This window comes from Amphiura filiformis, chromosome 4 (genome assembly GCF_039555335.1).
Source record: "Amphiura filiformis chromosome 4, Afil_fr2py, whole genome shotgun sequence".
Classification (NCBI taxonomy): domain Eukaryota; kingdom Metazoa; phylum Echinodermata; class Ophiuroidea; order Amphilepidida; family Amphiuridae; genus Amphiura; species Amphiura filiformis.
In genome coordinates, this window is record NC_092631.1 from 76846393 (window position 1) to 76873792 (window position 27400).

Consider the following 27400-nt stretch of genomic DNA (forward strand, 5'->3'; position numbering starts at 1 on the left):
GCACATTATCTAGAATGCGACTGCAAACAAACGTTAACTGTGCAGATTATTTAAAGCTACTGTTACATATTCTGTTCAACTGGAAGGCTACATATTCTGTTTGAAAAAGAAATATTTATTTAAATATGGTTAATTTACAAGAGAAATATTGACAGAACTTTCATGCGTACTGTTATTTTTCTTCCTTTGTTCCTAATCCATTGTGGTGTGAACCAGCGACCACCATATATATCGCGTGATCATCCGCTCCATTTGACTTACGTGTGTGCAAAGTGGTTTTTGACCCCCTTGCTTCAAATGGCCGCCATTTTGTAATTAGACCATGGATGTTAATGCCCTTTTCAGCAATGACAGTCCAGACATAGAGGTTTACAAATATGTTCAACTTATTTCAATATGTGTTTGCACTTTTGAGAAATAAGCCATCAAAAAAGTGTAAACTTTTTAATGGCCCACCCTGTATACATTTCAAATAAATTTGAGTCTGGCAAATTTTGCCTGAAGCAATTATCAGATTACCAATTCCAATGAAAGAAATCCAATTAGTTTCACTTCAACGGACTTCTTTGGTGTCAAGTTTTAAGGTGTATTTGGGATGAAAATAATTCCCGTATTTGGGGAAAAATCCATATCTTCAATATGAAAGGTCAAAATTTTCAATTTTCAATTGATCGTTGGCTTTTCCTCCCAGCTACATACACTTTAAAATTTATTTCGAGGACTGTTATATCAAAAATGTGAAAAATATTAAATTTTAATAATTTGTCATAAAATTTGTATTATATCGTGAATTTCAAAAAATATAAATTATTTGATATCAGAAAGACATTCTTCGTATTCAGAATGCAATTCAATATGTCTGATGTGCTCTCATGTCCCACAAAAAATACTGTCAAAACGCTCATTCCAGATCCCTTAAGGGCTGGGGTATGAACGTCTGGACAGTATTTATTGTGGACATTCATTATCATTGCATTCTGAATACTAAGAATGGCCTTCTGATATCAAATAATTTTGATTTTTTGAAATTTGCAATGTAATACACATTTTATGACAAATCATTAAAATTTGATATTTTTAATATTTAACAGTACTCGAAGTAAACTTTACAAATCTGATGATTTATACTTAAAGTATATGTAGGTGGGATGAAAAGCCGACGATCAATTGAAAATTTTGACCTTTCGTATTGAAGATATGGGTTTTTTTCCCCAAAACACTAAAAAAAAATTAGGTCTTTTTGGGAAAAAAATCCATATCTTGAATATGAAAGGTCAAAATTTTCAATTGATCGTCGGCTTTTCCTCCCAGCTACATACACTTTAAGAATATATCGTTAGATTTATAAAATTTACTTGAGGACTGTTATATATCAAAATTTGAAAAATATCAAATTTTTATAATTTGTCATAAAATTTGTATTATATCGTGATTTTCAAAAATGAAAATTATTTGATATTAGAAAGACATGCTTCAGTATTCAGAATGCAACTCGTACGTCTGAGGTGCTCTCATGTCCCATAAAAATACTGTCGAAACGCCATAAACGCTCATTCCAGTTTCCTTAAAGGCTTAATGTACGATTACCTTTAAATTTTAAATTTGTCATTATATACTCAAAATGCTGAAATAATACTAGTAATAATCAGTGGCGTACCGTGGCCGCTCCTACCCGGGGGGGGGGGCTGAAGGAAATTCAATTTTGCCGCCTTCCTCAGACCGAAAAGGTTGACCCAATTTTTTTTGGGTCATTTGAAAAAGTGAAGATCAAAAAAAAAAAAAGGATAATAAGCGCTAGCGCCCTAAAAGCAACACATTTTGATGTATAGTACAATTGTTTCAAAATTTTTATCCTAATCAAAATTTTTCTGCCCTTTTTTCTTTACTAATTCTTTTTGCCGCCCCTTCTTCTTCCATTTTGAGCTGAAATAACGAGGTAAAGTGAAAGAAACACTGCTTGTTATTTTGACCGTTTAACACGCAGTTCTATGGGAAGACATAAAGTCATAATTCTTTACAAACACAACAAATTTGGCTGATTCCATTTAGGTGCAAGTTGTGACATGTGTAAACATTACAAATATGCCAAAAAATCAGGTTTGAAAAAAATTAACCAAATTCATATTATAAGATCGTACATTATGACTTGCTGGACTTGCCTTCTCAGTTTAATCACTTCATTTTATACCATTGAAAGCTCTAGTCTTGACTCTTGCAGCTAATTTTAAGCTTTTAAAAACATTATACAATGACTTACCCTGGTCCTGACTCTGACTTCCGGGTTCAAACGAGCAGCTTGTATGATATTGCAAGCCTGTCGTCCAATTAAAGCAATTACCTGTTTCTTGGTCGTGTTATCAAAGTACTATGACGTCATCTATTTCATATGCTGCATTCGCAATGTTACGTGTGATTTCGAAAAGTGACGTATTTTACAATTAAGAATTGAGAAAGAAGTAAAGTCTTGCGAAAATCCATCGACAAAATGGCAGCTCCCAGCGTATTTACACCTAGGGCAACTCCCAGTTCTAAATTACGTGTTGTTTACGACACTGAAGGGAGAGAAATTGAGGTATTTATTTATTATTTTCATTATGTAATATGCACTTTCTGTGCTGCAAAGAATCAAATGAGAATAGTGTTGAAATTCGTGTGATTTTGCTCATCATAAAACTTGTAATTCACTATAATTGTAAGCTTACTTGAAATTGAATATAATTTTAATTTTGTAATGATTTTTCCTCAACGGGGTATTGGTACGGATTCCGGTTTAACACGTATAACAACATAAAGTGGAGCAAAAGACAAATCAAATACGGTATCACAAAGAAAGACAATTTATTCACAATATATGAAACCTATGTGACAAAAACCGCTTTAAATGAATCGTCATGTCATTGAAATATAAATGGTAAATCGTACAGTGATGCACAGAAAGAAAAGTATGTGTACAAAAGACAAGCTCCGAAACAAAAGTGATGCCCGACTGTTGCTGAGGCACGTAGGCAGGCGCCAAAAAGTAAAGCCTGCCCTCCTCAACAACAGTACAGCCAATCAGGGAAGTCGCCACGAGAGGGCGACGCAAATTTCCGTCTACCAGGCCGTGCATGAATGCGTCTACCTTTCGCCACATAAAGTGTACCACAAAGAGAGACACATTAGCAACCATGCAGAAGGGAATTATAGGGATAATTAACATCGCAATTAGCATTAATTAATCATAAAACAAGGAATAATTTGGTTATCATTAAGATAAAATAGCCAGAAAACGCCAATTCAGGATGTGCGCCCTGTGCATACTGAAGCAAATACGATCATGATCATGCGGCGAGTCGATGGGTCAACAAACTCTCCAGGTCAATGTCCGTTCGTCAGTCAAAGGCGACGCATTTTTACATCGCCCAAGTCATTCCAATTTGAAGTAAGCTTAAATACAACTTTTATACAAGTAAAAAGGTAAAGCCTGGAAAAGATAGGGAGACACCCGTAGGCTCAGGGCATTTCAATACTATCATTATCAATTGTTTATTTGAGTGCATGCATGTTTCATGAGTGTCATGTGACAGTGACATTACTACAGGCTTTTAAGCTGAATTTATACTCGATCGCCGAGCGATTGCGATTACACGCTTTTGGAAAGTGAATTTTGCGATGCATCGCTCGTCGCTTTTGCATTTATACTTTAATATCACGGCGACAGCGATTGCAGACGACAATTAAAATATTCTTAATGCAACAAAATACATTTTTAAAACATCAGTTGCTGTCAATAATTATAATTATTGCTTTGAATTAATTCATCACCAAAAGTTATTAATCGAGAAAGGTAAATTAATTAGCAAAATAAGTTGGTTGTATATGATTGGTTGACGCATTCACATGACACATGTCAAGCGATATCGCTGGGAAGTTGAGATTTCTTCAACTTGCAACAGCGGCGTCATTTTTGCCTCGGCGATTTGAATCGATTGATCGGCTTGGCGCTCTGGAAATGTAAGTTAACACTGACTGAGCATGCGTGAGAATCGCTTTTCTGCAAAAGCGATTGAGTATAAATTCAGCTTTAGTATTACAGGTTGAAACTATTCTGTGGGTCGGTGCCACGTCACTTCTAGTTGATGATGCGACTCACGGTCAAGCGGAAAACAAATCCTCGATTTGATTTGTTGTTAATGATTGCAGTCATTGCTTTTGTGTGAAGTTTGGGCCCGAGACTAGAAATAGCCCAGATGTTGGACCGATAGAATAAGCCATCATGTACAATTTCTGTCAAATTTTTCAATATTTATTTATCGGCATGATAAGGCAAATCAATTAAAATAAATAACATATGTCATCCCTGCCCTCACCGATTTTTGGAGATTTTCATAATTTTTGTTATTTTTCTTCCTTGTTCCCTTTTACGGTACTTTGTTTCTAAAATTGTTGTATATTAGACCATTTCAAATCAAGATCGGAAAAGTTTGGAAAACTGCTGTATTTATTCAGGAAGCTAGGGGGTCAAATTGGCGGACAAGAAATGTCATGAATCACGGAACCCTTTTGAGTGAAAATCAAACATGGGTCATCGAGAGAAATATTTTCCAGAGGTATTTAACTAACACCTTCGCTATTTGGTACTTCAGAAAATGTTTGTCATTGTTTTACAGAATGAGAAAATATGCATCACATCTTCCATAAGTCAAAAGTACCTCTCTCATCCATCTCAATTGACTGTGGAAGTTTGTTGTGGTTATGATGCCTGTTACATGTTGGAACTTGGCACTGTACATGATGCTGAAGAGTCACTTCATGCTTTGGGTTTAATTGAAGTGAATGTTAAAAATCTGTTTGAAAAGGTCTGAAAAGAGCCTGCTACACATGTCTCTTTTTACAGAATGAATAATTACCAAACTCATCTCAAGTGGAGGCCACTATAAATTGTGTGTTGTAGAACTGGATTTTGCTATGAGTATGAAGTGCAAGAACATGTCTTTTTAAATAAGGTGGTACTACACCCCCTGATAAATTTTGTGACTAATTTTGCATTTTTCTCAAAAAATAACTACACACTGGTTTAAAACTGGTAACAAAAGTTATGTATATTATAGGGGCAAGGAATCTAATTACTTCACTGGAATTTCAGTGATTCAAGACAAGTGGTTTATTATACATTGTATATGTTAAGAAATGAGGTGCATTCTAGTGGTACCTCTTTTCTTATCTTAAATAACGTATCACTTGTCTTGAGTCACTGAAATTCCAGTGTAGTAGATTCCTTGCCATATACATAACTTTTGTTACCAGTTTGTTATTATTTTTTGACAAAAATGCAAAAATAGTCTATTTATCAAGGGGTATAGTACCACCTTAAATCTGAAATAGACAACAATTGTGACTGATTGGTTTATCATACTTTTTAGAAAACAATACCTACACTAATGGGAACTGCATGCATGTTTTGAATTGGGCATATTTTTGATTTGAACAAATTTGGAATTTCCTTGCAGGGAAATTTTAAAGTTTAGAGAAAAGAATTAGGTTTCCCAAAATGAAGAAATACATTAGAAATTGTATGAAACATTGCTAGATTTGTGGGAAATTTGCATTATTTTCCCAGGAATAATAATTGTTTTTTCTTGGCGTGCAGGTGGAAACCAGGGAAGATGAAGAACAAAGTGAAAAGCTTCAAGAAACAATTGAGTTGCTTCTTGCTGCGGGCTACTTCAGGGCACGCATCAAAGGTCTGTCACCATTTGATAAGGTAAGCTGATAATATCCAGATTGGCATCCTTGTAGATTCCAGATACTGTACCATACTGTCAAATGGTTATAAGTGCGAGACGATATAGTGTAGATTATCAGGCTTCCCATTGCTTTTCCTATGATTCCTTCCCGATACTCAACTTTGTTTGTCTAAGATCCACAAGCAGACCAAACACATTTAAGGTTAGCAACTATTTTAAACTGTTGCGATTTGGTAGTTCACAGCAACTTGCGAATGGTAGTGAGCTTTGGCAAAAAATGCATTGGTCATTTCATAGTGAGTGTGTAGAATATATCACAGATATACTTTTTGTAGGTCCTGTGGTTCTTGAGTTATGTTGTAAAGAGGGCTGAAACAACAACACTTTTGTAAAACGTACATAACTCATTCACAACAATAAATCAAGCAAATTTTCAAAAGTATATGATTTATACATGTAGAATGAACTTTTGCAAAATATCAAAGTGTTATTTTTCAATAATATATTGCTTTAGATAATGAAAATCAATTTGTTTTGGCTGCTTCGACCAACAATACCATGTCTACCCAACATGCATGATCAGTTTTCTTAATATCAGTAGTTGGTGGGCAGGATTTGGTCCTTGGGCTGCCTGTTGAGTACCTCAGCTGTAGTGTTTTGTTAGACTGTGGTGCCCCCAATGCCCAAGAGCCCTGATTACCAGAGGTCTACATTCAAGCAGATAATGTAGATATGACTATCTCCTTGTTTCCTGTGTGACAGGTCGTTGGTGGTATGACTTGGTGTATCACAACATGTAACTTTGACATTGATGTTGATCTTCTCTTTCAAGAGAACTCTACCATTGGACAAAAAATGTAAGTAACATCACATCCTGTGAGCACATGACATTTATATGTGTAATGGCTGCCTCATTTAATTCATTTTAGATATTGAAATTACATATGCAGAGGAATCCAGAAATTTGACAGAAATATTTGTCTCCTCATGCATTGGATTTGAGATTGTTCAACAGGTGATTCAAGTTGCTCCTGGAAGCATCTCAAGTCCCACCACCCTCAGACTTAACACCAATTGACAGTGCTGCAAATTTTAAATGATAAAAACAGCCATTGCACATATGTGACATGATCAAGGGGAATGAGTTGGATGTCGCTAATATTGTTTCTGAGATATTGGCAAAAACAGTGTTCAAATTCTTTTGTTTTATATTGTTTTCAGCGATTGATAAATTGATGTAACTTCACAAAGAAAAGTCGTATCAACATGGGGTTTTCAGTTTCTGAAAGCTCTAAATGTTCTCTTTAGAAACATGTGTAAAACTCATTTTTTGTACTCATATTTATTCTTTGATGTCATAATCAGTCACCCTTACTCCTTAGCCATGAGAGCAAAACAAAAATCCAATCATAAGTAATAGCGTATCACTTTGAAGTTGGTCTAACATTTTGTAGAATAAACTGGCATATGAAAATTTGTTATAGAAAATAGGACTACCAAAACATTGTATGTAGTCAGTTGACTCTCCAGAAATTAATGATGACAATTTGTAACATACATGCAATATACCAGTATACGGGTTTATCTCTGTTGTTGATGTTTTGATGGGGAATAGTGATTCAGAGTGATTCAATCCCCCCATCTAATTATGTCAGATATATATTACACAGTTAGACAGGGGAGAGACAAGCAACACAAACTCTGGTAAACCCAAATTTACCCCACATGTCGTAATTTCAGCAATTGTAATGTTTTATAAAGCATCTAATAATAGAGCTTTCTGGACTAATTTTGACCTTAACTTAAAAGAGAATTTGCACCAAAATCTGAACGGGAAGGAACACACTTTTGTGATACAATTTAGTAGTAAACCTTATCTCATGCATCTTTTAAACCCCTTTTTATTTGTATAGTGCATTGACAGAGAAGATTGTAGCTGTGCTGCCAAGAATGAAGTGTCCACACAGAATAGAACCTCATCAGATCCAAGGTCTGGATTTCATCCACATCTATCCCGTTGTTCAGGTTAGTTTGTATTTTGTGTAACATATTACAACAGTGACATACAGACCCAGGGAGGGTGCTATCAGTTTGGCTTATTTTAGCATCAGAATTGGAATATTTGCAGAAAAGAAGGGTTTTTTAACACAAGTTTCCACATACATAAGTGGCAGCCATCTCCACATACATAAATGACAGTCAGTGAAAAAATTTCACTGACCACCGTGGATTTGAACCTGGGCCCAAATTTGGATCACCAGACTGATGCTCTACCAAGTAAGCTAATGAGTCGGATGGACAGTGATGTTATTATCTAGAGGCCATCAGTTCAATACCCACCCTCACCAAATGATATTTGCATTCTTCACTTGCAAATGTCAATCTGGAAGTGGGTCACTGCTGCAGGCAACTTTGCTGTTATGACCCTCTGGGATATTTCCTATTTTATGCTAGTGATGAAAACAAATGTAGGATTATAGTTAGGTTCTTATGTCCAGATTTATATATGTCAGATCCTGGATTTAATTTTACTCAACATTAATTACTTTTCTCAACAAGTTCTTATGGTCTTGTTCCCAAGGTTCTCAGCATTGTAACACAGACTATGACATAATAACATTAATTTTGTTTTTCTTATTTGCTTGACACTAGTGGCTGGTTAAGAGAGCTATTGAGACCAGGGAAGAAATGGGTGATCAGATTAGAGCTTTTTCTGTCTCACAATTTAACAAACATCACCAAACTCCAGAGGTAAGGCTTTCAAAACATTTCATTGGACAAGTGTTGGTCCGTTTAAAGGATTCAAGAACAGTTTAATCTTTTCATGAAAAAGTTGCAACATGTAAAATATTGTTCAGTTTGATATTCTCTCAATTTATGCTCAAGAAAATGTTAATCTACTGTGTCAAACCAAAGAGAATGAACTAAAACTGTTATCTTCCAATCCACTCCAATTCCAAGTTAGACTCCAGGACTGGGGAGTAAGAGTGATAAATGGGACAGACCCTTGTATGTCCAACCAACAGATTAACCATCTCCCTTGACACTCAAAACTGCCAAACTAAAGCATTTCCCACCCTGATTTGGCAATGACATCAAAGCGTTGAGGCAGCTGTTTTGTGTGTGCATCTATGCAGTGTCTTAAAGCATGTGCATGTGTACGCCAGCGATTTGAGCGAACACTAGCGATTTGTAGCTGTGCCCAATGAAATGCGCACTGACGTCACTGCCACATCAGGGTGCAAAATGCTTTAGTGCAAATTGAATGTTTCATTAAAATAATTGTGTAAAAGCAGCCTTAGATTAAACCAAGTTAAGCAAGGGAAATCTTTAATTAAATAGAAGCATAAAGAAATAAGTTTTGAAATTTAAAGTAAAAATGATGATAAGGGTATGATGTGTTAACTGTAAAGTCTGTGTAACTATGTCAATAGGTTCACAATGCAAAACCGTCAAGCTGAATCATATTTGATTTTAATGTTGTATCTGAATAGGATGTGGAATTTGAGGGGAGGAAAGACAAGTCAGTTGGAACAGTGAATGAAGTCAAGGATGCGTATAAACCTCAGCGCCGATATCGCAGAGCCGATGCACACAGGCTTAGAGAGGAAGAACTCAAGGTCCAGTCAACTCTACTGGAATATGGAAGGTATGATATATTGTTATGCAACTAATTTAAAAGTGCTGTGAGAGATTTTGTCGGAAAATCAAATGAAAACATGTCAGTTTATTTTGATAGATTGGATAGCTAGAATCCCACCCCCGGTGCTAATTTACAGAAAATAATATGTAAAAATAAAAAGGAAAATTAAAAGACATTTTGTAAGTGCCGTGTGAAGCGTATCTGCTATTGAACTGTGTTGGGGAATTAAGTTCTGGATCCTGAACTCAATTACAAAATCACACAACTCTATAGACGAATCCAATGAGCCAAGTGATGGTCAGAATTCAGTCGGCCATTACTGGGTCCCGTCTGCACCAAACTGGTGTTGTTACTGCCCAGTTGGGTGGATTAAATCCGCTTAAAAATCGATGTTGAATTGTATTGTGTTGTAAACTTTCATCTTTCTTTTGTCTATGTGTAACATGGGTGATGGAATGTGGTTTAATATCCCCACCACGGCCACATCATTTCACATTTTAGGTGGAATTGACCTAAGGGGGACCCAGCTATGGCTGCCATTGAGGTGCAGGAATGCGTGAAAATGGATTCGTGTATACGAAAGATACAGATTTAAGCAAAACTATTTCAGATGGCGATTAGTAAATGGACAACCAATTCATACATGTAAAAAATCAAACTTGAAAAAGTTTATAAAATCTCACAATGCCCCTTTAAGTTAGGCACATTGGTAACATCAGAACATGTATGATCTTTATGTTGAGCAAATTAAGAATTTTACATTACCCTAAATCCTAACCTGAACACCAACCCTAATGCTAATCCAAACACAATGTTTTAATTCTGACTAAATGTGTCTTTGCTATAAAATTACCAACCCTAGTAAAACTGCCAAAAGGTCTATGTTCCTTCTGCAATTCAATCCTATACTTTATATCATCATTCTACTGCTAGCCCTAATCCATATACTTAAATGTTTCCTGTGATGTAATTACAGGAATGACATGTTTATGTTGTGTTATTGTAAATGGACATTGATAGAATAAGCCAAATTGGTATTAAAATTTGCAATGCATTGTGGGACAGTTTTTACAGTCTTGGTACACATTGAACTCTGACCTGTCATGAAAATTGTTATTTATGCATACAAAATATTGTTTAAAATGTTTTATTAGAATTTAAAAAATTTTAAAAAATGAAAAATTAATTATTTGAAAAATTTAATTGATAACATTATTGTAACAATAATAATAAATGAATAATAATTAAAGCAATTTTCTCGATAGGTCAGAGTTCAGTGTGAGCCAAAGCTGCCAAAATCATCCCACGATGCATTGCAAATGTTAATGCTGATGTCACATATTAACAAATTTATATTCAACCAGTTGGATTTGTACAGATTTCATTAGGTCTTTCAAATATGTGAGAATTGCCAGAAGTATCCACATTTTAGTTCTGGTTTAAATATTTGTTCTTCATTATGTGTGTAAAAGCAACAGGGCTGATACATTCATTTTTCTTCTTTCTTTTGAATATCAGACGCTATGGTCTCAGTCGTTCCTCAAAGTCTGATAAGGACGCAGAGAAGGATGCCAAAAAGAAGGCCCTTGCTGCTGGTTTATCACCTGCCGGCAAAGCCCGTTCTGATACCATGGACAGTGAAGAGGCATTGGCGCAGGAGGAAAAACGCATCCAGGCTTTGATGAGTGGGATGTCTGCTATGGAAATACAGGAGGTGAGTATATTGAAGGGGTAATAATGGTACAATCATCTGAAACCATGGGACCGATATTGTAAGCCTACTCATTAGCATAGAATTAATAGAGGGAGTACACAGCTTGTGGAATAAAGCTGACTAATTCCACAATGAAATCTGGACAATAAGCTTATTTTCTGTATGCTTACATGAAGGATAGACCATGGGACCTCATAAATTGGCTAACCAATGAAATGATAGAGTATGTTACCAATGATCGACTACTTAAGTAATAATCAACTTACAACTTAACTACCGGTACTTTTATTTCATAGAAACTAGACAAACTAGATTTTGTGAAACACTTCAGAGAGGAAGTGGTCAAGACAGCAAAGATTCACCAGCACAGTTTGATAAACTTAACATCAGATATCCAGAGTGCACTCATTCAATCTCCATATATGTCAGTCTGACTGAACTTCTCTTTTCTGCATAAAAACTTTTTCAAAAAGTCCAATTGTACAGATTTGATTATATTGATGAATATTTGCATAACTGTGTTTACTATGTAACATATGTAAATGATTTATATACTTTTTGTCCACAGGGTAAGCTTACTGCCAGTACTGTTGGAAACATTGTTGGTTTGCAGTCTGAAGAAATTGACAAGATAGCAACAGAGTATGCTGGCAAGGTAACTCACTCAATTATTCAACTGCTTTACAAATACACCTCAGATATCTAGACTATTCCACCAACCATCTTTGAATGTGTCACTTTACACCACTACATTGATGCTCAGTATATTTACATGAGCAGTGTTTACTCAGAGGCTGTATGGCGCAATTTTGGCCCAGTGAAAATTATATTTGGCTCACACAAATGTGCAATGCTGTATTGCAATTAGTCAATTTGAGTAATTACTGAGCCAAAATTGGGCCAATTTGGGGGAATGCTTCATTTGGCGCACCCAAATTCCAGAGAGAGTAAACACTGTACATGAGTCATCACTTTGATCAATATTGGCATGTATGCAATTTGATTTTGAGATAACAATGTATAATTTCATGATGTAATTCACTAGGCCATTATTATGAAATTGTCCTTACAAGGCTGTTCTCTACTGCTTATTAATTTGTTTACTTGACAGAAATCTGAGCTTGAGATGGAAGACAAACCTGAGCGTGTTAGTGGTGCTCAGCAACATCAGAGATTAGTAGCATCCCTTAACAAGCAGATTGCTAACCAGGAGAAGAAACTGGAAGAGGTAAGATGGTGATATATATTGGTAAATCCTATATTTAACAACAAGTAAGAAAAAAAACAAATTGAAAATTAGGAAAGAAACTTTGAAAGTGATACAGAGCATTGAAAGAATTAAAAGTACAGAACTGTAATATTTGGCAAAGTCCTTCAGCAGTGTCTGCCTGCTTTACCGGATTGTTGCGTAAAAAGAACTAGGCCACGCCTGGGTCATGGGATGCTACACAGCTTGTTCAGCAAATGAGATGCCAATGTGATGATGATGAGATTCAGTTTGCCAATCAGAACCCCACTTCCATTACACCATGTTTATGCTATAAACAGTTCCAAATCGGCAGACTACTTAAGGACTTACCCAAACACTATAGCAGGTTTCAACCACTGTAGATTCACATTTTCTGTGGCAGAATATAGGCACATTAAAATTATGAAATTTAGTTAAAACACTTGAATGTGGTTTTGCCTGTTGGCATTTTAGATTTGTAAATGCATCAGGCCAATGTAATATATTTGGTTACATGGTTATAATAAAGTGTTGTTAAAATGATGGCTGGCCAGTTGTAAACCAATACCACCAGTCCAATCTGGACTCAAAGCAAGTAGATCAGTTTTTCAGTGTAAACTCTGGAATGAACTACAAGGATGAATTCACACGATATTTGTGATGCAGTGTAATATTTATTTCCCCTACATGAAAGTTGACAAATGTTTGCACTGATTTACACAGGTGACAACTCGACATCAGGAGTTGCAGGACTCCCACAATGAGACACACACAAAGCTACAGGAAGTGGAAGAATTCTCAGCTAAGATCGAGGAAGAGATGCAGAAATTAGAAGCCATTGAAACAGAAGAAAATAGAAGGTAGGTAGACAGATTATGTTATTTTGATAAAAACATGTTCATGCAAAAGAAGTTGTTTTATCTTTTCTGGTTAACCACATGAAGATTGGAGAGCATGGCACAGTGGTCAAGGTACTTGACTACTTGATCTGTTCATACTTCGCCGCAATTGCTTTGTGATTTGGTGCGTTGCTGCACTGCAAAATACTGCAGTTATATATGTATAGTTAAATATAATTTTAACTTGGAAATGCGATGAGTTACATTAAGTTGCGGCAAAAAGAGTAGGATATTAACCATGACTGTCCCAATACATCCCAGAGTTGTGTGGATATTCTCATGTTCTGCACCCTTTGGTAGTGAACTTGTTTGAAGTGATCTGATCCCATTGTCTACTCAAAAAGCAGCAGCCATATGTGCTTTCTAGTAGATTTGTTGGCTCTCTATATAATGCACTTTCTATTATTATTATTCTGATTATTATATTATCGTAAATCCAAAGAGTGATATTAGTCATACACATAGTCTATAATATAATACCAATATCACATTTATTTCAGTGTCCTTCAAAGGTTGAGATCGCTAGTAGCAATGAATGAAAACTTGAAGAAGCAAGAGCAAGAGTTTAGAGCCCATTGTAAGGTAAACAAGTATTTCTAGGTATATAATTAAGGTGTTCTTTAACAACGAGTTTGTGTATGTAAAAGTTTTAAGGAACCTATGGAGCTTATTTAGTATAACTATACGTTTAGAGTATGTTAAAGATTTACAGGAAAGAAATGTTGATGAAAGAGTACAAGTTCTGAGAGACATGGAGGCAGGCAGACAGGATATAGAGAAAAAGAGAGAGAGACAGAGACAGAGAGGGGGGAAGAGATAGGCAGGCAGATAAACAGATACTTAAATAGACAGACAGATTGACTGGGTAGAGGGGGAGACAGATGCATCGAGAGAGAAAAAGAGGAGGGATGGGGAGAGACAGGGTAAAGAGATGAAATTAGAACTGTCAACAAATACTTTGAACTGAGCAGTATTTTTTTTGCATTGTCTTTCTCCTGAATGTAAAAGTCAGGGGGGGCACTCAAATATGAAAGTAACGTACCTGTGCCCACCAGCGTACGAAACTAGGGGTCTATCGGTGTAGAAATTTTCAGAAAAAAGGGGGTCATTCGGTGTTGGTAATGTAAAAAATGGGGTGATTTTGTATGGGAGCACCCAAAATTTCACATCGTTGACAATCAAAAATAACTTTTTACCCAATTTTACAGTGCAAAATAGACAAAACTCATTTATTTTGCTCAAAATGTGTGTAAAGCGCGCCGAAATTTCAATTTTGAGGACTAATTGTTCAAGAAAGGAGGTCATTCAGTGTAGGCTACTGAAAAAAACAGGGTCATTGGGTGTAGGATTTGCCAAAAATACCGGGGTCTTTTCATGGGCACATGAAGTATGTCAGTATATGGTAGTGCCCCCCCCCCCGGGTAAAAGTACATGTAAATAGTCTAAAAGTTTAAGGCAGCTGTGTACTCTCAGACATGCATGTAGTAAAAGTGCCATAACTTTGTAATTATTAACGCAAGACATATAAAAGTATACATTTTTATAAAGGCCAGACATCAATATAACTACAGATTTGGTGTAAAAACAACAATTATGAAGAAAATCACAAAAAAGTGAGTTTTTGGCAATTTTTGTTCGGTACATCATAACAAAAAAACACTCTTTCCAAAAAGTTTTGTTTTGTTCTTTTCTTAATCTTGAGACACCATTCCAAAAACGTTTTTTTAGTTTTTTGATATTGGCCTTATTTTTGAGATATTGACCATATAAGGCATCAAAATGAACTTTTTAAAATTCACAAACGCCTATTTGCACAAAATGATGCCTAAAATCGGAAATAGACCAAAATATAAAAAAATGAGAAAACCGTTTCTTAAGTCGATCATGCTTTTTATGATGAGCATAATTGCTTACCTATAGATGCTGTATTTATTGAGTTATCGTGTACCTAAATCGTCATTTTACCGAGAAAATGAACATTGAAATAAAGGCCGTTGAAGTTTAAAGTGGTCTTATTTTGCACTTTGATCGAAGCTCACAGGAGAATGCGGCAGTTCTCGTTTTTCTACCTTACATTACGTGAACATCGGGTAAATCCACAGCCCTTTGAGAAGTTTGGGCGAAATCTATTCATATCTTGATGTTTAAATCAGGGGAAAGAACTTGAAAAAATTCACATTTTATCATCTAAAACGGAGCCATTTGACCGCTAGGTTTTAATGAAATCAGTGCTTCGCGGTGCTTCCATAAGATGCGTGGCGCATGCAGCTAAGCGTTGCGTATGCGTAAGCGTATCTGTGCGTTAACAAATTGCGCGTCTACAAAACGTGATGCGTTGGTGCGTGCGTATACCCCGATGGTACAACAAAGATTTTCTTTCCTTTTAAATTGCGGAACGAGTGAAATAGTGAAATAAAATCCATAAAATAGAGCAGTTGGAGTTAACAAATCTGGATTTTCTTTCCTTGTATTTATAAAAAACATAACAAAGTAAATACATTTCAAAAAAGCTCAATTTCGCGAAAGAAACAATGTCTTGAGTACACAGCCGCGTTAAATAGTTGTATCATAAGTGTTATTGAATTCCATTCATCTTTATTGGATGCAGGAGGAAATGGGTAGATTAAAGCAGAATATTGCTGAGTTGAAGGATGAAGAAGGCGGGGAATCTGAGATGTCAGACAGAGATAAACTGATAGCTAAACAGTATGATGCTGATAAGGAAAAACTACAGAAAATTAAACTGCTATTGGTAAGCCATTTAATTATAGTAATACCTACGTATTTGTTATATATTGTGTAACACTTTCAAGTGTTTGGAGATCTGCACTAAGTACATTGACTCTTATTTTTGAAATCTAATACTGGAACTGAAATATTGCAACTCACTTTGCTACATTGCATCCGAAACCATCAGACTTCATCAAGCATCTGATGACGGTGTGACGTCAGATGGCGAGGAATGTCTTGCATGCCTGGTCCCATGCCTGTGACAATTGGAAGCTTCGTACAACCACTGCAACAATAACATTTGACAAGTTTTCAATCCAGAAGAAGCAGTTATCCTTGACAAGGAGGAGAGGTGTTTCGAGAATGGAGTCAGGAAAATCCAGATAGGAGAGGGTAGAGGAGCCCACCATTAATTAGAAAGGGGGACCTGCTCCCAATTGTCACACGTATCAGGAAAAGGTAGTGCTTCCCACAATTTTTCAAGATGTCTTTCAAAGCTGTCAGGGATGTCATATTTATGATTTGGATCTTTGACAACAGCTAATATTTAGTGCCATTTCTGACTGAGTTACCACATTTTTGGTGTTTTTGATTTACAGGCTAGAAAGACAAGAGAAATAGCTCTATTGCAAAGGAAGATAGATGAGGTGCCAACCAGGGCTGAATTAAGCCAGTATCAACGGAGATTTGTGGAACTTTATAATCAAGGTAAGACTTGTATAGGGCTATTCCAGTTGAAATCCATACACCCCTGTAGAATACATGACCTTAATCTCCCACACCGGGGGTGTAAATTACAAATTGAGTTACCCATTCAGGTAACCCATTTGAATTCCCACTCCCTGTTTGGAAGTTCATGTCTTTCATGACCTTAATGTGTGGAAGATTAAGGTCATGTCTTCCATAGGGGGTGTATGGATTTCAACTGGAATGGCCCAATATGAGAACATTGTTTTCTACTTCACTCCTCTGCTTACCAATACACAATTTATCTATAGGTAAATGTCCCTCATTCTCAGCCATAATAAAATAGACTTGTCCAACTTAGGCTCAGGCGATTGTTAAAAATAATCGATTTCAATTATTTATTTTTTTTAATCGATTATTTTTGAGGTATTGAACATCGCGTGTCTGTAATAGGTTGAGCATCATTTGTTGCATAAAATCTCACTGCTGTACATGTTAAATGGAGAAAGATGTGTTTAACAGTTGTTTCACTTGTTATTCTGGTTGTAGTTTCAGTAAAAATACAACAATTTTAAAAACCACCTATAAGTTGAAAAAGTTGATTTAATAATCTATTTGCTTCGAAAAACAGTGGATTATTTTCGATAAAATCGAAATGTCGATATTTCAATTACGGTTTTTTGAAATAAATCGAGTACCCGATTAAACAAATAATCGATTATTTTCGATTAATCAAAATATCGCCCAAGCCTAGTCCAACTGTTGTAATACCTTGCTCCTACAATATTTCATTCACCTTTATTCATTTTTATTCAAGACAGATTCAACAAAATGATTATGTAGGGAATGGACAAAAACCCGATAATAAGACCAGGATTAACCATTTAATCATAAGATGAGATCAAATAAAAGTTTTCCAAACCTTTTCAATCGATTTGGATTCTTTGATGTTTTTATTTAGGGACTTCCATAGGATTGGACGTATGGTTTTGACTGCTTGATCAGTATACACTTTTTTGTTTCTTGTTTGATATATTGTTTTTTGTGTGATATTTAATGGATATCAGAACAATTTATAAAGAAATTATTAAACAAATATCCATTAATTTTTCCTGAGTGAAGTTACAGAGATATCCATTGATTTTGTCATAACATAATGTCTCTAGAATGAAAAAAAAAGGTTGTATAGAGTAGAATTAGTATTGGGCTTGTGATGGGTATGTTTATATGTTTGTAGGCTTAAACAACTTGTCAATTCTTAAAATACAGTATTGTGAGATGTGTGACAATTTTAAATGGAGGCAGTTATTATTTTACATAAGCAATGTTGTTCTCTCTAAATTGATTTTAAATTTCTGAGTATTGATGTACTTTCTTTCAGTTGGCAACACTCACACAGAGACCAAACAGTTCTATACTCTTTATAATACACTAGATGATACCAAACTTTATCTGGAGAAAGAAGTGATGTTGCTCAACTCTATACATGACAACTTTGGACAGTAAGTAAATGTGATCAAACATGCCCTGGCTGAAATTTGATACACTTTTGATACACCACTTTTGATACGTATGAAAAATGTATGAAATAAAAAGTATTTGAATTGGAACCCTCATTTCATACACTTTTATGTATCAAAACTGTATCAAATTAACATTGCATACACATTTTATACATATCAAAAGTGTATCAAATGCCAAGATAATGTATCAAAAAAGTATCAAATGAAATGTATCCTTTCATTCCATACATATTTGATACATAATTATATCAAAAGTGTATGAAATATGTAACTGTATCAAATCAGGGTTCCAATTTAAACTGTATCAAATTAGTGTTGAAATTTTTATCCTTTCATTTCATACACATTTCATACATAATTTATATCAAAAGTGTATCGAATATGTAACTGTATCAAATCAGGGTTCCAATTTAAACTGTATCAAATTAGCGTTGAAATTTTTATCCTTTCATTTCATACACATTTCATACATAATTATATCAATAAGCGTTGAAATTTTTATCCTTTCATTTCATACACATTTCATACATAATTTATATCAAAAGTGTATCGAATATGTTACTGTATCAAATCAGCGTTCCAATTTAAACTGTATCAAATTAGCATTGAAATTTTGATCCTTTCATTTCATACACATTTCATACATAATTATATCAAAAGTGTATGAAATATGTAACTGTATCAAATCAGGGTTCCAATATAAAAGGTAAAGGTAAAGGAGTCGATCCTGTATAAACAGTAATCGGAGTGCCCATCTCTCTTTCATTGGCGATTGGACCAGACTCCTCCATGTAATGTTGCTATAGGGGGATCGCTACACCTCCTCTACAGCGAGTCTGTTACCTTCCCAGCATTTAAGAATGCGGTACCCATTTAAACACCTGGGTGGAGAGGAGTAATCGAGATAAAGTGCCTTACTCAAGGGCACAACACGATGCGCGTCGCCGGGCTCGAACCCGCAACCTTTCGATTATGAGTCAGTGCCCGTTCCACTAGACCACCGTGCTCCCATAGCGTTCAAATTTTATCCTTTCATTTCATACACATTTCATACATAATTATATCAAAAGTGTATGAAATATGTAACTGTATCAAATCAGGGTTCCAATTTAAACTGTATCAAATTAGCGTTGAAATTTTTATCCTTTCATTTCATACACATTTCATACATAATTTATATCAAAAGTGTATCGAATATGTTACTGTATCAAATCAGCGTTCCAATTTAAACTGTATCAAATTAGCATTGAAATTTTGATCCTTTCATTTCATACACATTTCATACATAATTATATCAAAAGTGTATGAAATATGTAACTGTATCAAATCAGGGTTCCAATATAAACTGTATCAAATTAGCGTTGAAATTCTTATCCTTTCATTTCATACACATTTCATACATAATTATATCAAAAGTGTATGAAATATGTAACTGTATCAAATAAGCGTTCCAATTTAAACTGTATCAAATTAGCGTTCAAATTTTATCCTTTAATTTCATACACATTTCATACATAATTATATCAAAAGTGTATGAAATATGTAACTGTATCAAATCAGGGTCCCAATTTAAACTGTATCAAATTAGCATTGAAATTTTTATCCTTTCATTTCATACACATTTCATACATAATTTATATCAAAAGTGTATCGAATATGTTACTGTATCAAATCAGCGTTCCAATTTAAACTGTATCAAATTAGCATTGAAATTTTGATCCTTTCATTTCATACACATTTCATACATGATTATATCAAAAGTGTATCAAATATGTCACTGTATGAAATCAGCGTTCCAATTCTAATGCTGGCCAGTGGGACCGCCCTATTTTTGATGCATGCCATTTGATACACTTTTGATATAGTTTTTTGATACACTTTTGATACAGTTTTATTATACACTTTTGATAGTTTTTTGATACACTTTTGAGTTTTTTTGATACACTTTTGATACAGTTTTGATACACTTTTGATACAGTTTTTTATACACTTTTGATACAGTTTTGATACACTTTTGATACAGTTTTTTATACACTTTTGATACAGTTTTTCAAATTTCAAAATTGGTCCAATCAAGCTCAAATTCAACAAGAATTATCCTTACATGATCTAAACATATTTGCAAACAGTATTGACCCCAAAGTGAAGGGGTCAAATGTCAAATTTTGAAATTAGTCTAATCAAGCTCAAATTCAACACTGCCCTCAACTGCCAATGCTGACCTCTAGCACTTTCCCTCTCACGGAGCAGCTCAATGCACTTTCCCCTATCAACGTTCAAAATTACAACGCAATAGGATAAATGTGTGAGAAAGTATTGCAAAAAAGAAGCAAAACCCAACCAAAATGGAACATACAATATACATCAGAGGGCCTGCTTGGAAAGCAGTGCTTGTCACTGAAGTTGTTACCCTCAATAAAGAGACAAAAAGGCTACCAATAACAAAAAGATCTACTATACAGGCATGTGCTATATTCATGCTTAATACATATACATAGAGGCCCTATATATAATATATAGTAAGCTTACCTTATCAGAACAAAGTCAGATATTTCCTCTTTAATCACAGTCCCTGATTACAACTACATTGTAACCTAATGTGCAGTCTACAAGCATGTTTGTATCTTCATCATGATAAATAAAACACCATAATTTGCTCTAAAATACAGCACATTTCCAAATGCAAATCCTGGTGTTAACTGCATGCATGCCACATGGGCAAATTTGAAAATGATGAGTCATTATCTAGACATGTGATCAGTTATTGATACAGTTTTGATACACTACAAAAGGTCAGTTTATGAAAGCCCAATTTGATACACTTTTGATATACCTCTAGCCACCCAAAATAAACTAAGTCCAATTTAATACGCTTTTGATACACTGTAGGCAGCCAGAATTTGACCAAGTCCAATTTGATACACTTTTGATACACTGTAGGCAGCCAGAATTTGACTAAGTCCAATTTGATACACTTTTGATACACTGTAGGCAGCCAGAATTTGACTAAGTCCAATTTGATACACTTTTGATATACATCTAGCAACCAAAAATTAACTAAGTTCAATTTGATACACTTTACATACACTAAAAAACAGGCAAAGTCCAATTTAATACACTTTTGATACACTGTATGCAGCCAGAATTTGACTAAGTCCAATTTGATACACTTTTGATATACATCTAGCACCAAAAAGTTCATTTTGATACACTTTACATACACTGAAAAACTAATTCGATACACTTTTGATACATTTTTGATACAGTTAGGTGGTATTTGATACAGTTTTGATACCCTATATTTTCAGTTGATACATTTTCAATACACCCTTTGTATATCAAAACTGTATCAAATTACCTTTTGATACAGTTTTAATACACTTTGATACACTTTTGATACACTTCTTGCTGTATAGAATTTCTGCTAGGGTGAGGTATCCCAAGGTGTGGTTTGAGCCGGGTACGCTGTGTATTCCTCACCCCTGCCCTGTTCCAGAGGAGGCAGCCAGAGTTTTTTGTGGTATAGAGCTAGTGAAAGTGACATTGTGTACCTCCTATAGATTCTGGGGGAGGCACTTAGAGTGTGGTATTTTGTGGTATGGGGGCAGGGAGGTCATAGAGTTAATTAGTGAGACTCCTTTGGGTAATGATACTTTATTATGTAGGACCAAATGTGGTGCAATCAAGCAAGATGTCTACCACAGTCAAATGAACTCTATAAGGAGGGTTAAGCAAGATAACCTGGACCCGCCTATTTGTGTGTCGCTCATGGAGGGCAAAACAGTGCATCTCCTAATATAATTATTTGCCATGCGCCTGGGTAGTTTCCATTTCAAATGTAGGCTTGTAACACAGAGTCTGTCAAAGAATAATGCCCATATCATATTAGCAAATGCCGCATACGATTAAAAAATTGCTAGTGATAAAACTCTTGTAATAATTATAAAATGGCTACTCACATTCAGTCATAGCTTGAAGTCTGCTGGTTGCGATTTGGGCATGACAGTAACTTTTGATCGATACATCACTGATAAATGACGTAAGTAAGTAGCATTACAAAACATATCGCTCCTTGTACTTGCTTAGAGATATGGATATTACAATCACTTATGTGTCCAATATTTCATTTCAGAGCAATGGCATCACAGTCAGCCAAAGAACAATTCTTAAAGCAATTTGAACAAATTGTAGATGGAGTCAAGCAGAACAAAGCAAAGGTAAATCTTGTTCTTTTAGTAGCAGATTAGTTCTCTTCTGTGTAAATTAATGTTTCTGGTAAAGTTTCTAGTAATATTGCATCCAGCCCTCTCTGACATCAACCAATATCTTCAATGTGAAATTATGAAAATGCCACTAAATATAATTAGTCAGTTCAAATCTGTCACATCAGGTATATAGCTGATAGCAATTGATGGGCAAAAGTGATGCATACTGGGAATGAAAAGGGCTCAAATTGGCTGTCGCGGGTGATGAATTTGATAACTTCTGAGCCCTTTTCATTCCCAGCATGCATCATGTTTGCCTAATGTTTGCTATCAGCAATATACCTTATTGCATAATAATAGTTATTGCAACACATTACGTAATGTCAATTGTCAGATTCTAGACTTGCTAGCAAGACAGCACCCAATGAATTGCTCCAGTGTGTGAAATACCGCAGTTGTGAAAAGCAGAATATATTTTGCTTACATATAATATAGTTTGTAAGCCAACTGCATGCTTTTTGGTGGATGTAGAATATTCAATGCAACATGTCTTGTTATTTAGGCCTAATCTATTCCCATTATATTCCCAGTCATGTTTAACTTCTAACGAATGATTGATGATGAAAAATCGATAATATATTTCCACCAGATATTCAACATAACATATAATTGATTTTCCATCAACACACAATCATTTGAAGATAAAAATGAATTGAAATAGATTGAGATACGAGTACTTGTTGAATGAATATTCTACGTCGAATATTCAGAGGGTTTTTTTTATCTGTAACCTCAAAGAGGTGAGGCAAATTGCCTTTATTTCTTTGTTATCTTTCTTTCTTTGAATATTCCGAGTCATTTTGGCCCTTAACTCCTGTTGAATTCTTAATATGACAGGTCATCATTGTGCACTTGGAATTGCTTGATAGTCCTTTTGTGGAAAAGCTTTGTTATTTTAATATTAAGGCAAATGCCAAAGACTTGAACCAAGACACTGTATTTCAGTATCTACTTCTAAAACTTCTAAATTTGTATTTTCTCTTTTCGATCAAATATATGATAAACTTTCATTTTTGGTATTATGGTTGTCAACTTGTTCATGGATAAAAAATATTGTAAATGTTAATTTTCAAAATGTATCCATTTAATCAAACTTATTAAAATGTTTGATTAAATTTATAATTTTTTAAATTTGAAAATGTTCAATATAGAAGGAAGTTGGACATTGGATTATGAATCTGTGAGTGTCTTTTCAAAGCTAAATGATATTACTGTGTGATTATACAGGTGGAAAAGAAGAAACAAGAGGAGAAAATGAGGCGAGATCAACTCAATGATACATACCTAGATCTTGTTGAGAAACAGAGGCTTTACTTCAAGACAGTCAGGGACTTCAAAGAGGTAGGTGTTTTAGTGATAGGATATATTTCTGTATAGGCCCAGGACTGGTATAATCCCATGCCCAGTTATAATCACATCTCGTAATTATTCAAGAAAAGAAAAGGAATGAGAATTAAATCAATGGGAACTGAGATCTGAATTAATGGCCTATTCAATATTCAATGGTTTGCTCATTCAAAAAATCGTAAAAAATTATAAAAATTCAGTGCAATGCGGCAAGGGGCATGGAACTAGCATTACTCTGTATGTGGATTTGCCAGATCAACGTGTACACGCAGACAGCTACTTTATGTGATGCCGATCAATGAAGCACATCGTCGTTGGGCATGAAAAACCTCCTATGCATCATAGGCCCCTGAACATGTTTAAAGCAAAATCTCCTATGTAACCTGTTGGCAGTTTTGTTTTAAACATGTTCAGGGGCCACAAGCACATACAATGTTTTTCCTGCCCATTGACGGCATTATGTGCATTTTGCCTGAAGTATCAGAATTTTGTAAGAAAGCAGAGGCTGTACTTAAGGGATCTGGAATGAGCGTTTCGACAGTATTTTTTGTGGGACATGAGAGCACATCAGACATGTCGAATTGCATTCTGAATACGAAGAATGTCTTTGTAATATCAAATAATTTGGGTTTTTTGAAATTCACGATATAATACAAATGTTATGACAAATTATTAAAATTTGATATTTTTCACATTTTTGATATATAACAGTCCTCGAATTAAATTTTATAAATCTAATGACATATTCTTAAAGTGTATGTTGCTGGGAGGAAAAGCCGACAATCAATTGAAAATTTTGACCTTTCATATTGAAGATATGGATTTTTTCCCAAAAAGACCTAATTTTTTTTTTTTGGTGTTTTGGGAAAAAATCCATATCTTCAATACTGTAAAGGTCAACATTTTCAATTGATCGTCAGCTTTTTATCCCGCCTACATACACTTTAAGTATAAATCATCCGATTTTTAAAGTTTAAAAAAAAAAAAAAAAAAGTTGTTTGTTTGTCCTCCACCGCCCGCTCCTCAGATGAAGGCTTGACCAATATTTTTTTTTTTTTTCAATTTTTTTTTTTAATAAAAATAAGTAAAATTCAATTTTTTCCAGATTTAGTGTATCTCTGGACCGCTTTCATGGTTGAAAATTAAAAAAAAGTCCACCAAATCATTAAAAGACTATGACATGAACACAAATTATAACTTTAACTGCATATTAAAAACAAAATGTTTTTTTTTTTTTTTTTATTTTGAATGATTGTAGCATTTAGGTCTATGAATACGCCAAATCCGAAAAAAAAAAAAAATAAATAAAAAAATAAAAAATCCGCCCGCCCAAACATCTTCTTTTAAAACTGTGGAGGACAAACAAACAATTTTTTTTTTGGCCTTACTTGAGTACTGTTAAATATCAAAATATCAATTTTTAATCATTTGCCATAAAATGTGTATTACATTGCTAATTTCAAAAAATCAAAATTATTTGATATCAGAAGGACATACTTCGTATTCAGAATGCAATTCGATATGTCTGATGTGCTCTAATGTCCCACAATAAATACTGCCCATTTTATAAATCTAATGACATATTCTTAAAGTGTATGTTGCTGGGTGGAACAGCCGACGATCAATTGAAAATTTTGACCTTTCATATTGAAGATATGGATTTTTTCCCAAAAGACCTAATTTTTTTGGTGTTTTGGGAAAAAATCCATATCTTCAATAATGAAAGGTCAAAATTTTCAATTGATCGTCGGCTTTTTATCCCGCCTACATACACTTTAAGTATAAATCATCAGATTTTTAAAGTTTAGGCCAAAAAAAAAAAAGTTGTTTGTTTGTCCTCCACCGCCCGCTCCTCAGATGAAGGCCTGACCAATATTTTTTTTTTTCAATTTTTTTTTTTTAAATAAAAATAAGTAAAATTCAATTTTTTTCCAGATTTGAAGTATCTCTGGACCTCTTTCATGGTTGAAAATTAAAAAAAAGTCCACCAAATCATTAAAAGACTATGACATGAACACAAATTATAACTTTAACTGCATATTAAAAAAACAAAATGTTTTTTTTTAAGTCACCATGAATGATTGTAGCATTTAGGTCTATGAAATACGCCAAATCCGAAAAAAAAAAAAAAATTAAAAAAAACAAACAAATCCGCCCGCCCGCACGTCCTCTTTCAAAGCTGTGGAGGACAAACAAACAATTTTTTTTTTTGGCCTTACTTGAGTACTGTTAAATATCAAAAATATCAATTTTTAATCATTTGCCATAAAATGTATATTACATTGCGAATTTCAAAAAATCAAAATTATTTGATATCAGAAGGACATACTTCGTATTCAGAATGCAATTCGATATGTCTGATGTGCTCTAATGTCCCACAATAAATACTGCCCAAACGTTCATACCCCACCCCTTAAAGACAGTCAGAGATTTCAAAATGTCTTTTAAGACTAAATTAAAATTCCATCTCACCTGTATAGATCAAATAATTAAAACAAGATTTAAACCAATGTCTCGTGACTTAAATTGATGAGGGTGTGGTGGCCTGCAGCGACCATTCACTGACCTTTGATCCAACTGGTGTAATTGCAGAGTTGATGAGGTCAAGTTACACTATGATCTTGTCGTATGTCTGCAGATTGTCTCTTTAACATTTTGCATCAAAAAGTTATCTTCATTAACTTTGTTAAAGACCAGAACTCAATATCACTTTCATAGTGTGCAAGTGCAAAAAAGGATTGCGGTCTGTGGATAGGGAGCAAAAGAACAAGAAATCTCAAGAAAATAGGCATTGTAAACCCTTTGCAACCAATTATGCTTAAAGCTGCAAGGATTTCAAAAGTTACTCTGTTTACTCACTGAAGGTTAATGTTGAAAATAACTTTCATTTCAAAATGACCTCCTCTGGTCTTGTTGAAATAATGAAAACCCATTCACTTTCATACTAAACTTGCTATATTCTTCTCTTTTTTTCAGGAGTGCCGCAAGAATGAAATCCTGCTTGCCAAGGTGCCATCAGGCAAATAAATCCCACCTATTTGTACCAGATATTAAGCTGCCTAAATAGTAAACAACACTAAGGCTCAGTCTCATAACCTTGCATTTTATATGGTAATTGACCTCATTAATATATATAGGTGTTATTATACATTGTGAAATAAAACCCAAAAAACTAGATGCTAAGCCTGCTGAATTTTATATGTTCAATTTATACTTCAGAAAAAGAGCCATCCTTGAAAATGTTTAAACAAAAAACATTTCTCCAGCAGATCGCGGAGTGAATTTGCACATTAAAGTCATAATGTACGATCTTATAATATGAATTTGGTTAATTTTTTTAAAACCTGATTTTTTTGCATATTTGTAATGTTTACACATGTCACAACATGCACCTAAATGGAATCAGCTATATTTGTTGTGTTTGTAGGTAAACAGAGCAAAGTTCGACATAAAGTCATAATTCAAGAAATTATGACTTTATGTCCGCCCATAGAACTGCGTGTTAAACGGCCAAAATAACAAGCAGTGTTTCTTTCACGTTACCTCGTTAGTTCAGCTCAAAATGGACAGAAACCATTCCCGATCATTATTACTAGTATTATTTCAGCATTTTGAGTATATAATGACAAATTTAAAAT

The 27400-nt window shown here is 34.5% G+C and overlaps 1 protein-coding gene across 1 annotated transcript; it reads left to right on the forward strand.

Moving 5' to 3' along the window:
• Positions 1–2449: 2449 nt before the first annotated feature.
• Positions 2450–26887, forward strand: LOC140151433 (coiled-coil domain-containing protein 93-like). Its single transcript, XM_072173774.1, has 17 exons — positions 2450–2572; positions 5630–5743; positions 6489–6583; positions 7640–7751; positions 8379–8477; positions 9221–9375; positions 10888–11083; positions 11652–11738; positions 12195–12311; positions 13035–13171; positions 13711–13792; positions 15819–15962; positions 16540–16648; positions 18009–18129; positions 22283–22367; positions 23643–23756; positions 26739–26887. The coding sequence occupies exons 1-17, from the start codon at positions 2486–2488 to the stop codon at positions 26787–26789; spliced, it is 1905 nt and encodes a 634-aa protein (XP_072029875.1). The 5' UTR covers positions 2450–2485; the 3' UTR covers positions 26790–26887.
• Positions 26888–27400: the final 513 nt, after the last annotated feature.